Raw genomic sequence first — 20,449 nt, 5'->3', positions numbered from 1 at the left:
AAAATATTTTAAGTCATAACTGTTAATAGTCTAGAATAGTGTAGAAACTCCAGGTGCATTTCCAACTCCAGGAACCTGGGTTGGAGGTGCTCACGCAGAACTGGAAGATGACCAGTAATACAGGTAGGGGAATTAAAATATTTATTAGGGCTTGTCTGCAAAGTTATTTGGATAATGGATGGTTCTGCCTCCCATTACTGTGGCAGTTATCAACCTTTATAATAAAGCATTTGGAAGTCAGTGAATCTATTGAAATTGATGGAAAGCAGAAACCTGTGTAAGAATTAAGGACATGGCAAGCATTGGCTTTGCTGTATTTATTGATACAGAAAGAGGTTTCTTCAAAGAAAAAAATATTTCATCTTAGCTCTTCTCTGCCCAAAGTACCAGCAAATACTTCTTTATTCCACAGTACAGGTGGATAAAATTAACTTAAATTTAAATAGCGTTGGCTTGAAGTATTTAAGTTCATTTTTATTTAAGTAGGATTATAATCCTACTTAAAAAGCGAAGGAAGGACATGAGATGTTGTGTTCTTGGAATAAGTATTTTCCCTCTGGTCTGGCAGAGTTTCTTCCTATGAGCTGAGTCCTGCACACATTTCCATGATCAATGTATCAAGCAGAAGAGAAGAGAAACTAAGTTTTAAGTCTGTGCACTTGACTTTCACCTGCCATTCACAAAGTATTCTTTCTTTCCCTTCTTCCTTAGGGTCCGAAAGGGTGTTCTTGAGTAAGGCAATGCTTTCCACTGCCATTGCTCTTGTAGTACCACACTATATCTACACACACATATACATTGCTGTGACTTTCTCCAAGCTCTACGAATGATACCAATGAGTTACAGAGCAGAGTTCACAGTCATTAAGCTGTTTTGAACCCTTTGCAACTTCTAAAGGGACAAAGGTGATGAGAAATTCAAGATAACAGTTTTTCATAGGTGATGACATAAGTCAGCTAGAGCCAGCAGAATGAATGTGGAAGCTCATATACAGGTGATCAATGTGGTGAACTGCAGAGAGATCAAACCAGCCAGATGATGGAGTAGAGGTTGATCCTGCCCCAGATAAATTCAGTTGCCTGAAAGAGGACCAGATCTATAACCATATTAGTAACCAGAGAGAGCTTGACAGTAATTTCTGACCATATGTGCAAAATGCAAGCTTAGTCTGTGTCTGTATACTGAAAATTGCTGCCTGCAAACTGAGGTAGCTGCATCCAAATTATGTGTCTACTTGAAGTGACACAGGCCTAAACACTTCTGAACCCAGGCCACTCACACATTGAAATTGATCCTGCATCCTTCAAGGTCTCAGTGGAATAGAGTTTTGGGCAGCTGGATACAGACATGTCATGGTCGCTGCTAATGCCCTAACAATCTGTGGAAGCATTTCATAGCAGAAGCATCATTAATATCTTCTGGGCCTTGTGCACCTACTCTGACCTCGCTTTTCTCTCTTCTCTCAGCAACAGACACCATCAAATAGTACACTAAACCATCTGTTGCCATCACAGCTCTAGCAAACACTACAACAGAAGCCATGATATCCTTATGCTTTACCATAAGAAGAGTCAGGAAACAGATCTGTTTTCTCTCCCTTTGTCTGTGTTCCTGACATTATAACCTCAACCCCTCTTTACATTGCTGTCTCTTATTCTGCTGTGTTTTTGACAAGCATTTTCTTGCTGCCCACCTCCATCTCTACTTTTCCATTAGATTCTTCACTTTTCATTTTCCACCTGCTTCCAGGATGGCTGGGGCTTAGAATATCTCCTGCCTCGACTAGAGAAGTGATGTTAAGTAACCTCCTACTTTTGGGGTAACCCTGAGCAAAGTGGGGGTGCCTGATGGATTCAGTCTTGTTGGGAGATCAATGCATCAGAGTTGCTCAGTGGGGTCAGTATCTTGGAGGCATATCTGGTCACTCTTTGACATACTCTTCAGCAGGTGTTACTTCATCTGCTGTATTTACTGTAGGACACTTCATAAAGCTGCAGTGCAGGTCCTGCCAACAGGATCCCTATCACAGGACTCAGGGTATATTTAGTGTGATTCCCCTTATTCCATAAATTTTTCTCTTCTGAGGTAGTGGCAGGAAATCATTACAAATTTGTTCAGCAGTTAGGCAATAAGAAGAGAAGTTGTTGTGAACCAGGGCAGTTCTTTAAAGTAGAAAATAATTCTAATCAGTGAAGTTAGTAGTTCGTATTTTAATCTTTTTGCTTGAAAAGTACTGTCATATTCAATGTAGTATTATGCGTATTGAAATCATCCATCAAAAAAGAATGTTAATTTTCAATTATGTTTTCTCCTGCAAGCAATGTTAAGTTTTTCACAGGAGAATTACAAGTTTCAGGGGCTTAGGTTAAAAGATTTTCCATCAAAATCCTGAAAAATTAGGAGTGAATATTTCCTCAATGTACTTTCAACAAACAAAACCAAATAAGCAAATAACCAAAGTTTCTGACATAAAATCTTGGTGGTTGTCAGTACCAGAGGCCATATTGGTAGGCAAAGGTAAAAAGATTTGTTAAAACAACAGATACAAATCATTAGTAGTGATATCACCTACAAATCTTACCTCTCCTCTGTGCAAGGAAAAGCAACGCCAAGTCTCCAGGCAGCACAGAGGAGAGCTGCTTTATTGCAAAAAACAGGCATTTTAACTGGTTAGCCCATTGTCAGCTACACGGTTTTAAATCATAACAAACATAATTCAACCAACCACTATACACCATGATGTGAACATGCTATGGTTATATAACTTGTTTTTCTACCTCTAATTCAGCTGAGCCACTTTCCCATAGTCCTTCTCTACTTAGCGAAAGTAACAGGTCTGAGCCATGGTTTTGCAATCCTTTTGTAAGGTTTTACCTACATGCAACACTCCTCTATCCTTTGACCATTTCAGCCAAAACCTCAGATATTTCTTCATTATGGGCAATGTTGTCATAATGGAGTTTGATCTTTCCTCATTTTTTCGATTCTCTTTGCTTCCCTCTTTCCTGTTTCTTGTCTCTTCTCCTGTCGCCTCTGCATTTCCTCTGCTGCAACACAGTTTATTCCCTAAAATGGATTTCAACAGAAACAGCTTGTTATCCCTTAGTAAAAGAGTTATATTCAAGTTTATTGCCCCTTGAAGTTATAAATGGGTTCCAGATTTTGAGTCTTTAAAGAGAAACTCTCTTCTCTCAGATCCACTGTTATACACTGCCCCCAGATTTAGTTTATAAGTCACTCCCATGCCTGAATAGGATATATTCTTGTACCTACAAAATCCATGTGTTTTTTATTTTTAAATCAAAGTTTGAATTCTGCAAAATGCACAGTATAAGCAGGGCAGATTTCACTTACTTATATAAGTGACATTTAAGTTAATATATTAGACGGAAGAAAAGAATTGGGATGCTATACTTGTAAATTTGTGTCAGTCTCCGAAGTGTTAGGCATGTGTCATTCTGGCAAATAGTTCACATCTCTAAGCAATTTAATCTCTACAAAGTGTTTCATTTCTACAGTGCATCTTAGTTACTGCATGATGTTGACTTAGAAAATAAAGAACATTTATGTAGGGGCTGGGTACCAGAGCTCCTGACTCAAGAAAGCAGCTCTGCTCTACAGGACCATTGAGACACCTGCCCCACTGCTGTCTTAATTCAGTGCACAAATGATAAACAGGAGATAACAATTCAAAACTCTTGGTCTACTCTACATATTTTTCTGCAAGGTGCAATGCGCATACAAATTGATCCAAGTCTTTGTATAGTGGGGGGGTTTTTTGTTTGCTTGGCTGGTTGGGTTTTTTTGTTTGTTTGTTTTGGTTGTTTTGTTTTGTTTTGTTTAGGGTTTTTTTTGTTGTTGTTAAATATCTAGAAAGACAAGAAATCTATGAAAAAGACTCAAAGGGAAAACGCTGCATGTGTTTCTTTTAATGGTTGCAAACATTTATTAATTTTGTTTGAGGAAATTAATTTCCTTGAGTTGCCATAAAAAACATTTGGATATTATCACAGTATCATAAGGAAATCTGCAATGTTCCTTAGCAAACATTAGATTGGACAGCATATACATGGGACAGCTCAGTCTGCCTAGCTTTCTATCTTGTGCAATCACCTGTTATGCCAAGGTTCTTTCTATATCCATATAGAAATGCATTTAGGAAAGCATTCAATTCACATTCTTGGAAGTGAAAAAAAGCCACTAGGACTTTAGCTTGTATTAACTCCCATTCTGTTTTTTCCTATTGCCCTGTGTACCTGCTTGTTTCACAGTACTGTGCAATGTGCACAACAGCTCCTTGGCGCTTGTCTTATCATTTGGTTCCAGAAAGTCTGAAGAAGTCTATATAGTCCAACATAATTTTTATCTAGGTTTGATCTTACTACAGAAGAAATACCTCATTCTGCAGATAAACTAAATCTTTTCAGAAAAAAGCTTTTGCTGCTAAGTGAACCTGGTAATAGGAGAGAGAATTTTCCTCTTCATTCAGAGAAATCAGGCAATAGTTTTGCATTATGCATCTTAAAATCAAAGTTCTTGCATATTGATGAACTAAAAGCTGTGAACATAGTGCATAATTATGCTGCGGAACCCTTTATTGATTAATTAATCTACAAACCAATACTAATTTGGCTCTCTGTCTACAGTATATCTACAGCACAACCATAGAAGCTAAAATTTGTGAAGCCAGTCCTTACTGCGCTTTCTGAATTTATCTAGAACTCTTCCCCGCTGATTTTAATAGGAACTTCATTAAGGTTGTCAGACAGGTAAGGAGGTTTTAATGCAGTGCAGAGTAATTCTATTCAAGCACATACATCATCATCCAGAGATGCAAGAAAGAGCAGGCCAAATTGTAATGACGCCTCTGGATACTGTTCAGGAATGTTTGTCAATTTGTTAGTTATAATCAGTATTCTCCAAAGCATCTGTTGACCTGTGTAAAGCAATCACTCCAAAGGACACATTAAAAAAATTATTCTTCAGCAAACCAATAGTTGCTAAGAATTTCTACTGAGGCTGGTTCACGTCAGCTTACAAGATATAGGTTTATTAATGGGCATTGCTACTCATATTTAAATTATCAAGTGGCATTTTTTGCATCACACTGCAGCTATTAAAGGGAGTTCTTTACTCGAAAAGCTATACTGTGTTTTGGCAAACTCATCTGGGAAGTTGCAGTCTAACTGATGCTTCTGAGCTGAAGAAATAGTGCTGTCTTAGGTGTCTGGCTCATCTTGATGCTCTGTTGTTGTCCTGTCTTCTTTTCCTGCCTTCCTTGTGGAAACCTGTTGAGTAAAGTGGGGAAGTTGTTAGCTCTGGAGACTCTATAACTTTTCTTCTCACAATATTTTGGGATTGGAAATCTCATATTGATCCTTCTTCTAGTGAGTGGGCCAGACTAGTGAGCAGACTTCTGTACAATCTTCTGATTCCTGTTGGTATTTTCTAGTTCTATAACTTGGAAATGTTTGTAATGAAGAGGGTGATAATAAAGTAGCTGAAAGGAAGACTCTATTAATAGGAGACTACACTAAGTCATGCTCCAGCAGAAGCTGTATCCCTACAAGGGCTGAAGACTGAAACTGAAAATGGCAGTTTCAGGAACAGAAAACTCATCTCATGTACTCATCTTAATAAATTCAAGGAATTTATAAATAACATTAGTACAAATCAACATGAATATTACCCAGAAATACATTTAAATATTAATAAAAAATCCTACTTTACTTAATAGAGAGTTTAATAGCTTTTCTAGCAATAGGTGTGCTCTATGGCAACTGTAGAGATACATTTGTCCCCCCAGATAACAGACTCAGCCTCCTGGGGAAGATCAGGTCATCTATCTTTAACTGTATGTCCTCTCATACTGGTGGTGGTGGTGGTGGTGGTGAGAGTGACAGTGACAGAAACAGAAGAAGGATGTTGCCTTGCTCAAAACAGGGACAAGCATCTCCTAGAACTCACTTGAGATAAGATATTATCATACTGTTCATACTGTTGAAGGTGAAAGAATTTAGAGAAAATCGTGATTCTTACAAGTAGGGGCATAGGTGTTACGAACGTATTATACGACTTTCCTGCTACATTGTAGACAGGAGACTGAAAGGACTGAAATTTGTCTACAGCAGCCAATTTAAACACAAAGTCCATAATGTTGACTAACTTACTTTCACACAGCATACCAAATTTATTCTAAGTCTGAACTACCTAAGAATTTAAGCACAAATGTGACTTTGGATCACGTTACATCATTCCTGTGGTTGTAATGTCATTAAATTAACTAATGGAATGTTTGAAGGCTTGTTCTGGATGTAGCTGCTGTATATGTACATATACTACATCCTTTCACATGCATGCTCGCTTGGTAATTACTGTGGCTTCCCTAGATAAAATATGCAACACAGTATTTTCCATACCAGTTAGAAAAGATAGAAAGGAAATCACAACCAGTTACTTCTCAGTAAATGATCCAGGCATTCAGGGAAGACCACTGGAAGCAAACACTAATGGAAGCTTTCCATAACAATGAAGATTTCATTTTTAGTTTTGAAGCAATGCAAGGAAAAGCTTTTTCTTCTTTCCTTTTGAAAAGGTTCATACATAAACACTCTTAGAAGTCTAAGAAAGTTTCAAAAAAACTCTATGTACTGGATTCCAACCCTAGAATTCTGTTCCAAATTTTCCTTACTCCCCTGTTCTGTGATTTGGATCTAGCTACTCTACTACAATCACCTCTGTTCTTCCCTGTATAGCTGACAAAAAAAATAAAATATAAACTCTATTTTCTCTAGTTCAAAAAAGATATTTCACATGGTTTATTAATCCTGCTATTGGAAAATCAAGCATAAGCAGTGCAATGGCAAAACTTACCCAGAAACCATTAAAAATATTTATTCACAAGACATAAAATTGTATACTTTGGCTTATAGCTTGGCTGTCTCTCATGGAAATGCTTTTCCTCTCATGTCATGCTAACCAGTTTGTTAGTACCTCTTATCCCCTAAAATTTATTGCTTTATTATCATTCTTTATCTTAGAAGCATACAATTTTCCTCTGGTCATAAAAGGAACAAGTAAAATGTTGTATGATATAGAGTTTCTAAATACGATTATAAGGGGAGTGCAAAGAGAGTCTGCTTAAAACTGCCAGGTAGCCAGCTTGTTTGGAGTGAAAATGATAAACTTAGTAGATTAAAGTATAAAGCAAGAATACCTGAAGCTGCAGTAATTATTATCACTATGTTCTCCCTGTCTAAGTTCTTGCCATGATACAATTTATGCAACAGCAACATGGATACCTACACAGACAAAAAAAGAGGCCATGTTTGATCTAGGATTGCTAATTGCCAGTCTGTATCCACATGTGCTTAAAAAACCCAACAAACCCACAATGAAATCAGCAGCCAAGAAACTCAGTGCACCATTTAAATATAATTGATGTTTTTCTCCTTTCTTCTGTTGGTTTTCTTCAACCCCCAAATCTACCTCATCAGTGTGTGAACTAAGGTTGAGGCACCAGGGCATCTCTTGGTCATGCCTCAGACACAGAGCTGCTGCTCATCACATTGTTTGGATTCTCCTTTCACATGCTCACATTACCCAACAGACAGCTCCAAAAACAACTTACTTCCCTGACCTTTTTTTCAGCTTTCTTCTCTCTGACTGATTCCATGTCTGATTCTTTTTTGCCTTCTTCAATATCATTATTTATTTTGTTTTATGTCTGGAGATGCCTGAACAGATAAAAGCCTGTCAGCTGTCAGCACTGTCAGCTTGTTGCTGTCTCAGATAAGGACAGGAAACGTGGTAAGAGAAGACACACTGGAAATACGTAGGGAATATGCCATTTGTTTCTTCTTCATGTTGAACACATTGCAGGCCACAGCTCAGGTAAAAGACAGCAATATACCTGCAGCCTTCAATATCCTTAAACTGGCATTCTAGTGAAATTTTGGTTAAAATATTTTTAGTCAGTTTTCTTCCAAAGAGGATTGGGCTTTATACTGGGAGAGGACAGCCTCACAGAAGGTAGTCGTGTAGAAACTGGAAACATGAATATGTGTAAGAATCCATAATATTAGTTGGCACTTGTACCTTCTCCAGCCTGATAAAAACTGTATCCTAGTTCTCAGGAATGCATTGGGACAATAACTTCCATGATAGCACCCTGAACTACCAAGCTGGTGAGAATGCAGCTGCCACGATATTTTCAGTGCAAATTATTTGAGAGGTGTTTTCTTTACATAATGGTTGCATTAGTATTCTGCATCAACCACCAACATTGCATATCAGCAGGCCCTTCAAAATGATCACCACGAGAAAAATTACATACATACATACTGTTTCAAAACTAATTAATTTTAAACTGCTTTAGAACATGTTTCCTAATGATAGCTACTACAATAAATTTTGTCATTAACAGAAGCATTATCGTTTATTCCATAAATGTTAAGTGGCTTTGTCTTTCAATTAGAATTATGAAGCAGAAATGGTCTGCCAGTGTATTTTCAAACACAATATGCTTTCAGTTCTATGCATAGTTGTGGGATAAATAAAGCAGTTTTGTAAAATGACTAGTTATTACACAAATTCACCACTTTCTAGAATCAGTTGATGTGTCATTGTCAGTTGTAGTTAAGTCTCTCAGAAAACTTGTTATGTATAAATTTTCTGTGTACCTTCTTACTACTTTAAATGCCTGAACAGAATCTTTATTAGTACTATAATTTTTTTAAGAGAGTTTCATCTCACTATGTCAAATACTTTCTGAGAAGATATCACAGAAATAACCCTTAAAATTCATTTCAGTTCGTTTATATTGACTACTTTTGCGACCAAACTTTATGAAGTATTTTCCTTTGGCTTGGCTTAGCATATGTTAACTAGGACAGAATGCAAGAGTCATTAATAAATTGCCCTTAGATAAATCAAAACTTGTTAAAGGCATAAGGAAGGTAGGTGTTAACACAGGGATAGAAAGAGCAGGTGTATTAGGTTTGTGTGACAAAGTTTTGATAAGTGGGGACAAGAAGTACAGCCTCTGTGAGAAGCTGCTCTCCAACAGAGGAGGCAAGTGATAGAATGGCTTTGGTGGACACCTGACATCCAGCCACCACAGTAGGTTACATATGGAATGAAATTCTAGATAGGAATAATTTAAAAACTGGTTCAAGGAAGTAAGAACCTTTTCCATCTCTGAAATAAGAGAACTGAGAGATATAGCTACTGATTATGTGCTTAAAGCAAAAACACTGAAGCAATATCCATAGAAGTTCAAAATGCATATTAAGTCTCTTTCAGATCTGGAAACTGCAATTACACAATTTCTTCAGGTAGGCATATTGTCAGGAAGCTCAGTTCTAAATTTCTCTCGTCCTGCTAATGACAAAATTGAATGATTCTGTGGATTTATAGATTAATGACTTCAACTCTTCAGATTTAATGAGAGATCTGCTGGCTGAGGCTCTAGTTAAACTGTCTCAAACAGATTTTTATTGTGCCTTGGAGATGTTGAAAATCTGATAAACATGATTCGGTGGGGAAAGGCAGGAGCTTTCACCACGTTATTTTGATATGTTCCTTCCACAAGGTTTTAAACACACAAAGGCCAATTACACCTTCAAATGCCCATTTCCTTCGCTGCCTTGAAATACAGATAAGCTGCTGTGTTAACATTTCTTTAGGAGAATTGTTGAACTCTGCATCCTGAAGGCCCTTATTGCTGTCAACCAGGTCAACAAAGGATGTAAGGAAAGAGGCACAAGGAAAAGAACAACATGCTGCTCCTTGTGGTGACATGTATCTGCACAGGTCCCTCTGCAATACTGCCTGAATACCACAGTCAACTTCCATGTGCTAGTTTTGGCTGGGAGGGAATTCATTTTCTCCGCCGTAGCTTGCGGGTGGCTATGTTTTGGATTTGTACTGGAAACACTGTTGATAACAGGGATGTTTTTGTTACTGCTGAGCAGTGCTTACACAGAGTTGAGGCCTTTTCTGCTTCTCTGGACACCCCACCAGTGAGAGGACTGAGGGTGCATAAGGAGCTGGGCAGGGATAGAACCGGGACAGCTGTCCCCAGCTGACCCCAGGAATATCCCACACCATGTAATTTCATGCTCAGCATATAAGGTTGGGGAAAGAAAGAGAAAGGGTGGGATATTCAGAGTGATGGCGTTTGTCTTCCCAAGTCATTGTTGTGCATGACAGAGCTCTGCTTTCCCGGAGATGGCTGAACACCTGCCTGCCCATGGGAAGAGGTGCATGAATTCCTTGTTTTGCTTGGTTGTGTGCAAAGATTTTGCTTTACCTATTAAACTGTCTTTTTCTCAACCCACGTGTTTTCCCTTCTGATTCTCTCCCCCGTCCCACTGGGGAGGACTGAGCGAGAAGTTGCTGGTGCTCACTTGCTGTCTGCGGTTAAATTATGACATGCCATCACAAAAAGAAACACAGTATGGTAGGGATGGCCAGACGTGACTTCCTGTGTATAGAAATACCAGAATCTAATTATGATGTTAGAATATAATTCTATCTAGTTATGCAAGCAAAGGAACACTTGGGGCATAACCTTAAGACTCTTTTTTCCTGGTCACTTATCAACATTTCCAAACACGAGATTGGGCTTTTGCAAACTGAATATTGAGGGCTAATCTTGAATTTCTGTCCCTTACGGATGCTCTCTTAATTTTGTGTTTTCCTGAATAGGAGTTGGCTCTTAGTCTCACTTGTCTCTTGGTCTTGTGCTACAGCCTTTCCAGAATCCTAAGTTCAAACTTGTAATCTATTTTGAAGGCAGTTTGGGTCAATTCTTCACTTGATTTGCTCTGGTATCCCAAAAGCTAGACCAATAGAGGCCAACAAGGCATTTTTTCAGGAGTCTGCTTTGTGGGCTTTGTGTGCTCCTGTCTAGCTTCAAGTGACATTTTCTTCACAGGGTTGGCAAATGAAGGGTGCATCTGCTTGCCTCCCTGGTGACTCCAGCTTTTAGTAGTCCCTCACTGAACACATGGGCTTTTTCCCACGCTTGTTTCCCATAGCTGTGAATTTTAAGTTTGGGATCTGGAGCATCTAAGTCTTGTGGCTCTCTGGGAAGCCTATCAAACTCCTCCTTATTTACTAAATTGTGTTAGTCAAAGGGAGCATTACAGATACTTTGAACTTGGAGACAGATCGCAGGAGACAACTGTTTGTATCTATGTACATGTTTTATGTGCTTTTTAACAAGGCAGCTGAATTCTCAGCATATAAACAGACCTCTTTTTTTAGCAGTGTCTTAACCCTTATCCTGCATGAGGAATTTATTTTAAAAGCTTGACTTTTTTTAGCTTATAATGATTTTTGCAACTCTGATTGCTAGAGCAACTCTTTACAAAACCTGGCGGACAACCATAGTTTGACTAAAATTCCAAACAACCAGTTTTCCTGAAGAAGATTATGCAGAAAGTTCTCCCATTTTCTCTATAAAATTTATCTTGCAGAATACAAATCATCATCAGTTTCCCAGGATTAAAATCTTGACTCTTTGACTTAGAGCATTTCTTTTGCCTGGAGGAAGAGGTTGAGTCTGGAGGTGAAGTCACCACCACAACAGCAAGGAATGAACGGAAAACAGCTGCATTTGGCAACACACTGGATCATGTTCCAGTTAGGTTTTTGAGTACTTTACAGAACCCATTCAGTCTTCAATGAATTCACCACTCAGAAAGATATCTGTCAACCTTCAAGCACTTTTACAGAAACCTGTATGGCAGCAGAGAACATGCTAGAAATCCTTACCATTCTTAGTTCTATAAGAAAGCTGTGTGCCTAGTGAGAACAAATAAAGGTTTCTTGTAACATCAGTCTCAATTTTCTTTACTGAGAGTTCAGCTCCAACCTGAAGTCCAAGTGAATTACAAGGCAAAAATATTAATTTCCTCTGTCAGCCTTCCCAGTGGCAATTTGTCTCTTTGGAAGGCTATTCTACAAGTATTGATTAGTTTGAAGAACAACAATACTCTTAAGTCTAAGCAACCAGGATCAGACTAGATGCTGAATAATCTAGTATAGAACCTTAGGAGTTGTGAATTTGTCTGGAGGGTATTTTTTAACTACTAGATATAAACAAAATTCTCTACTGACTTACCTAGGTTTGTTGAAACAAAGGCATTTGTAACAGCCTCTTCAGCTATGCTACCTATAAAAGTATTAATTTTGACCAATACGGGAAATGAAACAAACAAATACAGCAAGACTAGCCCTAGATTATTTCTGTCTGATGGAGTAAAACACAGTAAAAATGATTATCCATATCATGCTTAACATTGCATGTAATCACTAGGTACAATTTTGTGCAATGATATTTAGACAACTTTCCATCCCTTTGCTCTGGAAACATTCTTTATAAATGCCATTCAGAGGAACAAAGAATGGGTTGGAAAAGGAGTGTTTCTGAGTTGATGTGGACTTGACAAATTCTCACTACCCTGAACTAATACATCCACGTTTTTCTTATCATCTGGATGCTAAAAATATGTCTCTGTCAAACCTGAATATCATCTCTTCTGTTAATGGATGACATACCCAGCAGTGAATAGAGCTTTATGATCCTCGCATAGTTTGCACAGAAGAAAATCTGTTAGCAGTTTCCTGAGTAACACTTCATTTATGTAACATTCAACTCCTGTAAAGCATGTCAGAGAGACAGGCAAGGCACGTGAAAGAAGCCTTGGTAGTGGTGTGGTGTTGTGAGATTTGTAATATGCAGCTTTAATTTCCCCTCTCTATTTGACCTGAAACTTGTAGTCACACCAGTTCCCCAGGTCTAATACAATAAATAGGCACAAAACTGTGAATAATGCACTGAACTGTTCATAAAAATCAGGTTTTGGAACAAAAGTTTAAAGAAATAAATTTGCTAGAAAGTTTGCTTAGGATAGCCACATTTATTGTCTGCATTTCCAGGTGTTGTGAGGGTTTGCAGTTTTAATTGGAAAACTTGTGACAACTATTTGCGCTGTGGGAGCAGGTGTCATCTTAAACTCCTGCCACTGATCCCCAAGCAAAGGAAGGGTAGTGGCAGTCTGGGGTGGGCGCACATACCCTCGCAGGGGCTAACTAACCCATAAAGTGGCAAAAAGCTTTGCATGATGTTAACAAATTCATATCATCTTGTATTTTAAATTTTAAAACTCTTCTCGAGTAAAAAATTTTGGACAAAGTTAAAGAAGGAAGATTTAATCTTTCATTCTTCCCCATTTTTTTTCTCCCTGTAAAATCATGTAATTTTTGTAACTGAATTTAATGGTAGCCACCTATGAGGAGACCTAGGGAGTTTTATTAAAAACACAGTAAGGTTGGTATCTAACACAGTATAACTTTGTTGTGATTTTATGCGTTTTTGTGTGGCTGAAGGAAAGAATTCCAAATGAAGGGTCAAATTCAGGTTCCAGTGAAATCAGGATATAATCCACACTCAGGACAATGGGACCAAATTTTTCACCAAATCCATTCATTCTACCAAGAAGAGGAAAACTGTTCATCTAAACCTTGTTTAACACAAGAATTTTAATGGCCCACTGCTAGAAACTCTCCAGTAAATGTGGAGATTTTGCTTGTACTTGTAGAAACGTGTGGTTTAGACCTACACTAAGGCTTGGATGACATTTATTGTCTGAGATTAATTCCTGAAACCTTCAAAAACATTAGGTTGCTTTGAAACTGTTCTATTTTTTCTAATAATTTACTTCTCTAGGGTTGATCCCAGCACGACAGTGAAATGCCCAAGGCCCAGGTGGACTCTCCCAGGACCAAATCAGCACCTCTTACCGACAAGTCACTTTGCCTTGGCTAAAAGCCAGATCGAGGTGTGCAGGCTGATGCTGCATGATTACGGCAGTTTTACTCACAATTATAAGTGCTGCTTTACCGGACCCTAAGGGAGCTCTCGGGGTGCACCGTTCCGGGGCTCCCGAGACCAGGAAGGGGTCTGGGTGCCTGCTCCTCCTCGGCGCAGCACTGTCGGGGCGGAGCGGCCCTGGTTCCATGGCGGGGCGAGCGGGCAGCGGCTGCCGGAGAAAGGAGGGGCTGGCGTCAGGCGCTGGGCAGCCACTGGCGTGGGAGCTCCTCCTCGCCTCGCCTCCCGCGGCCAGGGGGATAAAGGCATCTGGCCGGGCGCTCCGGGCCACCGGAGGGGGAAAGGCGGGCGAGCGGACGAGCAGGGGCCGAGCCGAGCCCGGCTCCACTGCGCAGCCCCCTCCATGCGCTTCGCCGGCAGCGCCGGCTCCCCCCGGGCCGTGCCTTCGCCCAGGAATGGCAGCCGGTGGCCAGCGGCGGAGCCCGGCGGCGGCAGTAGCCCCAGTCCCGAGGTGTGGTCAGGGTCGCCGAACGGCAGCCTGGGCGGCTGGGACCCCTTCGGGAGGGACGAGGAGCTGGCGAAGCTGGAGATCGCGGTGCTGGCCGTCACCTTCGCTGTGGCAGTGGTGGGGAACGCCAGCGTGCTGCTGGCCCTGCGGCGTACGCCGCGCAAGGCTTCCCGCATGCACCTCTTCATCCGCCACCTCAGCCTGGCCGACCTGGTGGTAGCCTTCTTCCAGGTGCTCCCGCAGCTCTGCTGGGAGGTAACCCACCGCTTCCACGGCCCCGACGGGCTCTGCCGCGTCGTCAAGCACTTGCAGGTCTTCGGCATGTTCGCCTCCGCGTATATGCTGGTGGCCATGACCGCCGATCGCTACATCGCTGTCTGCCACCCGCTGAAGACGCTGCAACAGCCCACCAAGCGCTCGTACGGGATGATCGCGGCGGCCTGGGCGCTCAGTCTGCTGCTCAGCACCCCACAGTACTTCATCTTCTCCCTCAGCGAAGTGGAGCGCGGCTCGCAGGTCTACGACTGCTGGGCACACTTCATCATGCCCTGGGGGCCCCGCGCCTACATCACTTGGATCACTGGCGGCATCTTTATCGCTCCTGTCCTCATCCTCATCATTTGCTACGGCTTCATCTGCTACCGCATCTGGCGCAACGTGCGGGGCAAGACGCGCCCAGGGGAGGCGGCAGCAGCTGGTGGCGGGCGGCGGGCGGGTGATGATGGTGGCCCGCGACGAGGGCTGCTGCTCGCCCCTTATGTCAGCAACGTCAAAACCATCTCCCGCGCTAAAATCCGCACCGTCAAGATGACCTTCGTGATCGTCTCAGTGTACGTCGTTTGCTGGGCGCCCTTCTTCACCATCCAGATGTGGTCCGTCTGGGATCAGCGCTTCCCCTGGGTCGGTAGGTGACGCCGCCTCTTGTCCCCCGTGGCCGCCCCGAACGGGGGACAAGACCGTTCGGGGGTTCAGCCGGCTGTCCCGAGGCGCTGCGCAGAGCTAATCCGAGCGGGGGGGAAACGGGAAGCGGGAGCGGAGAGGGGGATCGAGGCGCGCCCTCCCGGCCTCGGACCGGTCCCTCTCTCGTCGGGGAACAGCGTCTGAGCGCCCTTATAGGGGAGAAGAGACAGTCCTGGGTAGTCGCCGCCCTCTGGGTCTCCCCTCCGGCACCGCTCGTAGTCCCGGATCTGGTGACCCCAGGAGCGGCGGCAGCCGCGGCGCTCGGCTCGGCCTGTCGCCTCTGGAGAGGAGCAGCAGCCGCAGCCCTCTCATCTCGAGCAAAACGAGCGGATGGAAGGCGGAGTATTTGCTACCGTAGTTTGAACCAGCAACATTTTCTTCCGTTTGAAGCTGCCTATAAGAAAACTTTAGAAATGTTTAGTATTGTTGCGAAGCATGCACACACATGCCAGAGCAGTTACATGAAGAGAGAACATATTACATCTTCTTTCCTGTTTCTGCTGTCTAATAATAGGATTGAGCACACCCTGAACCCTTCCTCTCAGCAAGGCAGTCACCTCTGAGTAGCTCCATTAGTCAAGTCAGGAGTTTTCATGAATCAGTGGCAATTTAGACTTTGGAGATATCTGTCCCGGTGTTAAATATGGCTGAAAAAAATTGTTGAGTGTAAAAGCTATCACACAGGTAATGACAGACAGCATAGTGACATATATTCTCTTTCCTCATGAGAGAGCAGCAAATCAAAATGTTGGAATCCATAAATTCTTGATATTTTTTAAATATCCCCAAATTATCACTTACTGTAGTGAGTGTTGATTGCCTCTAATATGGGACTAAAGTCAAGCCTATAATGCAGATCTCTATAGAGAAATAAAGGCTTGCAGGAAACAGATTCTCTTTCCTTCAAAGGAATTTAAATCAAATTGAACAGATTATTGAACGGGGTATTTGACAGTTTGGTTTGTTTGAAGACATTCTTTAAATCTATGGAACTGCATAACACAGTAATTATACTTCTTTGAAGATTCAATATGTACAAAGAAAAGTCACTGATAATTGATTAGACTAAATACATATTTAGAGTATTTGGTGTAACTATTAACTAGTTATTGAAGGTAGAACACCATAGTTTTTCATGCCATAGTGCAAAGTTCCGTTTTTGCCTTAAGAAAAATTTGTTCAACCTCCAAAATCCAGATTTGATGGACAATCCAGTAGTTAGCTGAACATTCAATACTTTTCAGCATGCAAATATATGCAGAAAAAGTCAGTGTTATTGGAAACAGTGGAAATTTTATTATTGTCTCCCAGGGTCTGGAAAAAATTTTTCAGTATCTAAAGCAGGAGCTTATCAACACTTGGATACACACCAGTGTAAATGTGACTAAATCATTATTTTGGATGGAATACTCTGTAGCTTATTCTGTCACAGCTTTTTGAAGTCTCTTCAGAGAAATCCCCATTGACTTCAATGGCAGCCTTACACAAATGAGACCTTTACTGATTATGTTCTAATTATTTGTTACAAATGCTGCAACTCAACATTTAGAACTCAAATGTTCAGGAAAATAATTCCAATGGTTAATGAAGTAATTGACTGAATGGTGCAAATGTTCTTTTGATGTTAAATAACTTTCTCTCCCCCTACCCAGATTCTGAAAACACTGCGACAACTGTTACCGCTCTGCTGGCCAGCCTGAACAGTTGCTGTAACCCGTGGATCTACATGTTCTTCAGTGGGCACCTCCTCCAAGACTGCCTACAGAGCTTCCCTTGCCAAAAAATAAAGCAAACGCTGAGTAAAGAAGATTCAAATAGCAATAGCAAGCGACAGACTTCTTTCAGTAACAACAGAAGCCCAATTTCCAGCCTAAACACATGGAGAGAGATGCCCCACGCCAAATCAACCAGCTTCATTCCCATTCCAACGTGAGACAGGCCTCAGGGCAGGCAGGGCTTGCACTCCTGTCACAGTGTTCGGGAAGGTTGTGGCACTTAATGCCATTCCAGGGCACCATCATATTACCAAAGAATGACTAAGATGGCCATGAGACAAAAAGTGCCACCTTGCTTGATAAGCTATGCTGCAGTATGTAAATTGTTTTCTGAAAGTTATTTAGGATTTGGACAACTGATCAGGAAGGTGTAGTAACAATAAAGCAATTATTTTTTAAAAATAGAATTTATTTTATTTTTTTTGTCTGTTTCTAAAATACTAAGTGCGTTCTTTGCTTGCCGTTTAAAACAGTAAAAATATTGGAGCTGTCATGTATTGGGGTAACTCCACTCTCTAATGGTAGTGCATAAAACTTCTCATAAATGAAGTCATGGGAAAAAAAGAGAATATGAGCAAGATTACAATTTAGTATTAAACATTAAAAGAAATTGGGAAAAACATCTTGGGTGTCCAGATAAGGAAGGGGGTTAGACAGACTCCGAGTTGTTGGAATTCAGTTACTCATGATGCTTCATCTTGTAAAGGTCTAGCTATTCTCAGACACTGAAATTTAACATCCCTTATGAAGGCAAATCTTTTAGTGCTGTCGATGTCTATATGTATTGTGGGGTTTCATTTTTAGGGTGATATTTCCTCTTCCCTTCTTGTTGATGGAAATTATACAGCATATTTGTGTGTGTGTGTGCACCTTGTTTCACCTACTTCCATTTTTTAAACTAACTTTAAAAATATTTTGATAAATAAGTATGATATGCTATGACTCTCTCAGCACCATTACAAACAGTTACACCAGAAAAACTCATAATGAATACCAGAACTACTTGCTTTATTGGTAGGAATGCCATCTTTTATTTTTTTAATTCACTGAGACTTCTAGGATCAAGCTACATTGCTTGGTTGTCAAGCAAATAGTCTCATGAGCTCAGAAGAGTGTAGTCATTTGGTAAGAGCTGTAGAACCAGGGTATTTCAAGACACAGATCTGAGAATCAAACTTACAAGTCTTCTGGGAACATACAAAAATTGTCAATGTTGTTGGCTTGTTTTCTTATATTATTTTTATTACCAGTTCATGACAATATAGTCTTAAAAATTGTCAATAAACTTCAGTAAAGTCATCATAACACATTTGCTAATTACAAAGCATTCGAGGTGTGCTTGTTTTCAATACAATGCATGCTAAGTTGACTGTAGTTCATTTATATGGTAAACAATCCTATTACATCTTTCAATGGAGCCTGTCTCTTACATCAAGGTTGAGTTTTGAAGCTCCTTGAATAAGTTTTGCTGAGTTTCAAAGTCTTGAGAATCTCTTTGAGAAGCACAGCTACCTGTCTGCTCTGTTTTCCTGAGCTTGTTGGATCCTGAAATCCAGGCGGTCCCCCAGCCCCCTGCAGGACTGCTGACACAGTCCTAGCTGGCTGCTGGAGCAGTGGGACACAAGCATGGAAGCTCAGCAGCAGGTTTATTTCTTTCTTTCCCACCAAAGCCCAACAAACAAGGTTGTTTTTCTAATTGCTTGAGGAGATTGCATGTGGCTTTCACTGAGGATGGTGTCCGTGCTTGCCTCAATAATGGTAGCAGAAATTGAGTTAGATGCAGAATAAGATCAACTTAAACCACTCCAGAAGCTCCCCACTGATTATTCTGGGCAAAGAATAGGGAATATTATACCTAAAAGAAATTATATTTTGTCACTAAAGAAAATCTTGGCTCCATTCTCTTCTTTTCTCGTGTTTGCTGTTTTCAAAGCAGTAGAACCCAGACAACAGAGTGGTGAAACGGCTTATATTTAACAGGCTATATTTTTGACCACTTTTAATATACAAATGTGACTACAGCTCTCATCAACTCTGGACGAAGATTTGTGAACCTGAAGCTATATTTTAGTAAAAAAAAAATGCATGCAGTGATGTTATGTGGGTGTTTGTGCACATTACGTGTACTGTGTATATTTTGCAACTAAGTAATTCATAGTTACTGGAACCGCAAGTGTTTCAAATGAAGTACACTATCCTTTGCCTAGTTTTCTGTTTGTACTACTACTTTCTTTGTACATGAAATCTGTATTAGAAACCAATTAGCTGTACTAACAGAATTTTCATGTTTGCATAATTGGCTTTTCTATTACACTTCGAATTCAAACAGAAAAGATAATGAAAAAATCTGTATAGAATATTGTTGATAATAAAAATGAACTGGATAAGGACCAGTATATGTATTAAAGCAAACAGACCCAAAGTATAAATTTGGGTTTTTTTCAAATACACTACAAAATATAGGCTTACACTTGGGGCTAGTCAGCATAAATTTCCCCTGTGAGTGTCCTATAGTTTCTGTAATTAAACTGACAATACAATTTATCAGTATTTGGTTTCCAGACATTTTTTATAAATGCTGACTTTTTCACATACAGCCAATATTTTCTTATTTCTTCATCTGTGGAAATATTTTTTTAAAAACTACTTTGGGTTATCATGAGGGTACCCTAATGGAAACAGAAGGAAACAAAAAATTTTGAAACCATTGCAAGTTTAAAACATGGAAACTTGCTCTAATAAACCTGCATATTTTTTTGATCAGAAGCATTTTGGGTTTTTTGCTAATCTAGATTTTGGAGGGCCAGAAATATATTTGGTAATGCTAAATATATTTTACAAAATTCAGAATGCCTTCATTTAATAAGTTGTGTCCATGAAAAACATTAAGGAGAGAACAAACCTAAAATATTTTTCTATTGTACATAGTGCATGAAAGCCACAAGCAAAGAAGGAATGTGCAATCAGCTTTCCACTATATGCTGCTAGTATTGTTAAAACATGTAACTGAGCTCTTATTCATGTTTTAGAGGGGTTATTTTAATATTTTTGTTATAAAGAATTGTCCTCTAATGTAAAACATGATTGAATGATGCATCTGTACTCTGTTGCTTGTTCTGGTGTTACTAGAATTGAAGCATTTAAAATTCAATTAGATGGCAAAAGTGGAGATGATATAGAAGATGGAAAGGACTTTATTCATTTATATAAGAACCTAAGGCAAAAAAGCTTCTTTCCATTAATTTCTTTTTAAATTTGCAGGCAAACATAATTTTGGCTCAGGAAAAGAAAACACCAACCAACCAAACAAAACACAAACAAACAAACAAACAGATTGGGTTTTTCCCTCCCTGTATTACCAACAAT

The 20,449-nt window shown here is 40.2% G+C and overlaps 1 protein-coding gene and 1 long non-coding RNA gene across 2 annotated transcripts; one reads left to right on the top strand and one right to left on the bottom strand.

Annotated features, from left to right (window-relative positions):
- Nucleotides 1-289: 289 nt before the first annotated feature.
- LOC148223685 (uncharacterized) lies at nt 290-14,045 on the bottom strand. The gene is made up of 2 exons (XR_015803963.1): nt 13,893-14,045; nt 290-5,288 (listed from the first exon to the last, which is right to left on the bottom strand). It is a non-coding gene; the product is annotated as an uncharacterized LOC148223685 (long non-coding RNA).
- A 198-nt stretch (nt 14,046-14,243) lies between these two features.
- Nucleotides 14,244-19,633, top strand: AVPR1A (arginine vasopressin receptor 1A). The gene is made up of 2 exons (XM_014890882.2): nt 14,244-15,252; nt 16,961-19,633. Exons 1-2 carry the CDS (start codon nt 14,244-14,246, stop codon nt 17,239-17,241), a joined length of 1,290 nt encoding a protein of 429 aa, XP_014746368.1. The 3' UTR covers nt 17,242-19,633.
- Nucleotides 19,634-20,449: the final 816 nt, after the last annotated feature.

Source organism: Sturnus vulgaris, chromosome 5, assembly GCF_052056855.1.
Source record: "Sturnus vulgaris isolate bStuVul1 chromosome 5, bStuVul1.hap1, whole genome shotgun sequence".
NCBI lineage: Eukaryota > Metazoa > Chordata > Aves > Passeriformes > Sturnidae > Sturnus > Sturnus vulgaris.
Note: the sequence above shows the minus strand (reverse complement) of the source record. Positions and strands in the feature narration are given on the sequence as shown.

Excerpts from the sequence above, each read along its gene's own strand:
- AVPR1A (XM_014890882.2), top strand. The coding sequence starts at position 14,244 with ATGCGCTTCGCCGGCAGCGCCGGCTCCCCCCGGGCCGTGCCTTCGCCC. Across the intron at positions 15,253-16,960 it reads TCAGCGCTTCCCCTGGGTCG|ATTCTGAAAACACTGCGACA; the intron begins GTAGGTGACGCC and ends CCCCCTACCCAG.